Below are 2,807 nucleotides of genomic sequence, written 5' to 3' on the forward strand. Positions count from 1 at the left end.
TGCTCCTCCTTTGAAGCGTGGCCACCATTGGAAGATGCATTTGTATGAGTCTCATCGCCTTGTCAAGTTCTTCGGGTGGCTTTTGATGAACGGAAGAACTCGGGCAACGAAGTGAAGAAGAAGAGTTCTGTTGGATCAGGGCATCTGACAGGACAGGGCATACAAATTGTCAATTCGATTCCTCACAGCCGGAAGTGGGTTTCTCCAATGTGGGGCTCTGTCTTGTTAGTCAGCATCCCCCACGATCTTCAACCCCCCTGTCATTTTTATCTGCCAAGTCTGCCGAGCCTTCTCCCTCGACCTCCATCAAACAAGATCTCACCAAATATGCGTCGACATGGTCTGTCGTAATCTTCGGCACATGTGCTCGGTGTGAAACACGTCTCCCCATCATGCAGAAGACAGCTAGGGTGCACTTTAGATACCGTCGCCGCCGGCGCCTTGGCAACAACATGGTACTTGAGCCGTACCACGAGCGGCTCATTCTCATCAACCCAACAGCTGGCCCAGCTTGGCATCTCGCGACTCTTGTCCCCAGCTATCTCACACGCATTGTACTGACATGTTGGAGACGCCTCACCCCCCGCAGTCCCACGCTGCCGGCGCCTCAATCGCATGATTTCATCTCTATGTCCCGCGGTGCAAGTCTAGCCCTACCAGCCATCCCCCAACTATTAAGCTCAGTGGTATTCGTACCTCCTGCCCTGCAGCCCGAAATGCCGTTCAGCATGCCAAGAAAAGCTGAAAATGTTCAAGCCGACGACCCCCATACAATCCACATGCCCACCCGTTAGCTGCTTCGCGCCCGCCGGCCACACGTCGATCCGGCCCGTCGGGGGGGACTGGCATACATGTTGGAAAGCGCTTCGTTCCTTGGAGGCTGATCGCTGATATAGAGAAGAAGACGGCTTACACAACGTGCCACGTCCGAAGATTTGAATCGCATGCTGGTACGGGCCAAGCCCGTGAGATATTCCAGTACGAGGCCGATACCTTACGTATGATGCTTCTCAATCGGATCTGCTCGTTGATTTTCGCAAAGGTCTTGCGTCTTTACAGACGCCCGTGTCCTCGCCGGCGTGTATTTTAAAGCGTCTTTTCCGCCCTGCTCTGATCCGCAAGATACCATCTACGCATCCAAAATGCTAACAGTACCAAAGCTCCCTAAGCCCTGCATTTTCACCCAACGACCATCACCAGACACGCCACATCGCCTATTTTTGCAGAATAGTAAAGTCCGTCTTGCTACTGGCTAATTATCGCTGGCAAGTGAGCAATGACCGATACAATTGACCTTGAAAGTATTTCCTGCGGTCATGGTACGCTCCAACTGCGATAGGAAGCTTCCAAGGCGTTTGTTAGGCTTTGATTTGGGGATTGATTGCAACTTGATAAACTGCAGAGTTGGTGTGTGGCGGCTGATGGACGCTCGTCACTATCCACAACGACATGATTTTTGGTATTCTCACCAGAACAAGTCACAATGCCCGATATTGATCTGAAGCCTTATTTGCTTCAAATGAATTCTATTAAATCATATTCCTCTGACAGTACGGTTGTCCACAGCGCATGTTCACATGCAAGCGGCGCCATCAATGCCGAGGACCTTGCCGTTGATCCAGGCGCCATCCTGAGAGGCGAGGAAGCAAACAACGCGAGCGATGTCGATGGGCAGACCAACACGGTGAACTGGGGACCAGCCGGCGGCGTATTCGTCCACTTCGTCGTCGGAAAGGGTGGCTCCGCCGGGGATGTACTCACGACAGACGGCGTGGTACATGTCCGTCTTGATGCCACCGGGCGCGACAGCGTTGACGGTGATCTTCTTGTCGCCAAAATCTACCCAAGTCAGTATATTCTGAATCCACTTGGGAAGGTGCACAGAGTTATAGACGAGGTGGACAGAAGGAACCTACCGATGGCCATGCAGCGGACAAATGTCTCAATAGTGCCCTTGGAGCCCGAGTAGACGGCGTGTTTCGGCACGGCCTTGGCCTGGCCGGTGATGGAGCCCATGAGAATGAGGCGCCCACCCTCTTCGAGGTGCTTGTACGCCTCGCGGGCAACGAAGAACTGGCCTCGCGTGTTGATGTTGAAGACGCGGTCGAACTCCTCCGGCGTGACGTCCTTGACGTGCCCGAAAGAGACGACGCCGCTGTTAGAGCAGACAATGTCGAGCTTACCCCAGGTCTTTACACCTTGCTCAAAAAGGGAGACGATCTCATCCACAACAGAGACGTTGGCCTTGATAGCGACGGCATCGGAGCCTGACTTTTTGATGGCTTGTACGACCTCCTCGGCTGACTCTGAAGAGTTGGCGTAGTTCACGATGACTTTGGCGCCGCGACGACCGAGCTCCATTGCCATCTCGCGCCCTATCCCACGACCTACTTCATGTCAAGGGTTCTGTTATTGAGCTTGGCGAAGGCTAGAGTTCTTACCGGCACCAGTGACTAGGGCGACCTTGCCCTCCAGCGAAGCGGAGGCCAGTCCCAGGGGTCCTGGGATGCGGTTGTAGAAACCGGGCTCGACGGTAGAGGTGGCGCCAGGCATTTTCACGGTGAAAGAATTTGCTTGGTAGAGTTGCGTGTGGTTAGGTACTGGAATACTGAGCTGATGCGTCAAAGTGGTGGTAGAGGATGAGATTGCCGAGTATGATGAGCGTTTACGAAGCAACTACGAAGCCGTTCGCCATCAATTAAGTATCAAATCACCAAGTTGTTGTCAACTCAAGCACAGTGAAGCTGTTCGGATGCCCGTGGAGAGGCCCGCGGACCTGAATGCAGGTCCACATGCGGGCTAACCGG

The 2,807-nt window shown here is 53.8% G+C and overlaps 1 protein-coding gene across 1 annotated transcript; it reads right to left on the reverse strand.

Annotated features, from left to right (window-relative positions):
* Positions 1–1,573: 1,573 nt before the first annotated feature.
* On the reverse strand, positions 1,574–2,553 carry THR1 (Trihydroxynaphthalene reductase; the record flags this gene model as incomplete). The annotated part of the gene is made up of 3 exons (XM_028636921.1): positions 1,574–1,839; positions 1,917–2,387; positions 2,442–2,553. The coding sequence occupies 3 exons, from the start codon at positions 2,551–2,553 to the stop codon at positions 1,574–1,576; spliced, it is 849 nt and encodes a 282-aa protein (XP_028497500.1).
* Between the last annotated feature and the right edge of the window lie 254 nt (positions 2,554–2,807).

The sequence above is a fragment of the Verticillium nonalfalfae genome, assembly GCF_003724135.2.
Source record: "Verticillium nonalfalfae strain VnAa140/NRRL 66861 chromosome Unknown scaffold_17, whole genome shotgun sequence".
Classification (NCBI taxonomy): domain Eukaryota; kingdom Fungi; phylum Ascomycota; class Sordariomycetes; order Glomerellales; family Plectosphaerellaceae; genus Verticillium; species Verticillium nonalfalfae.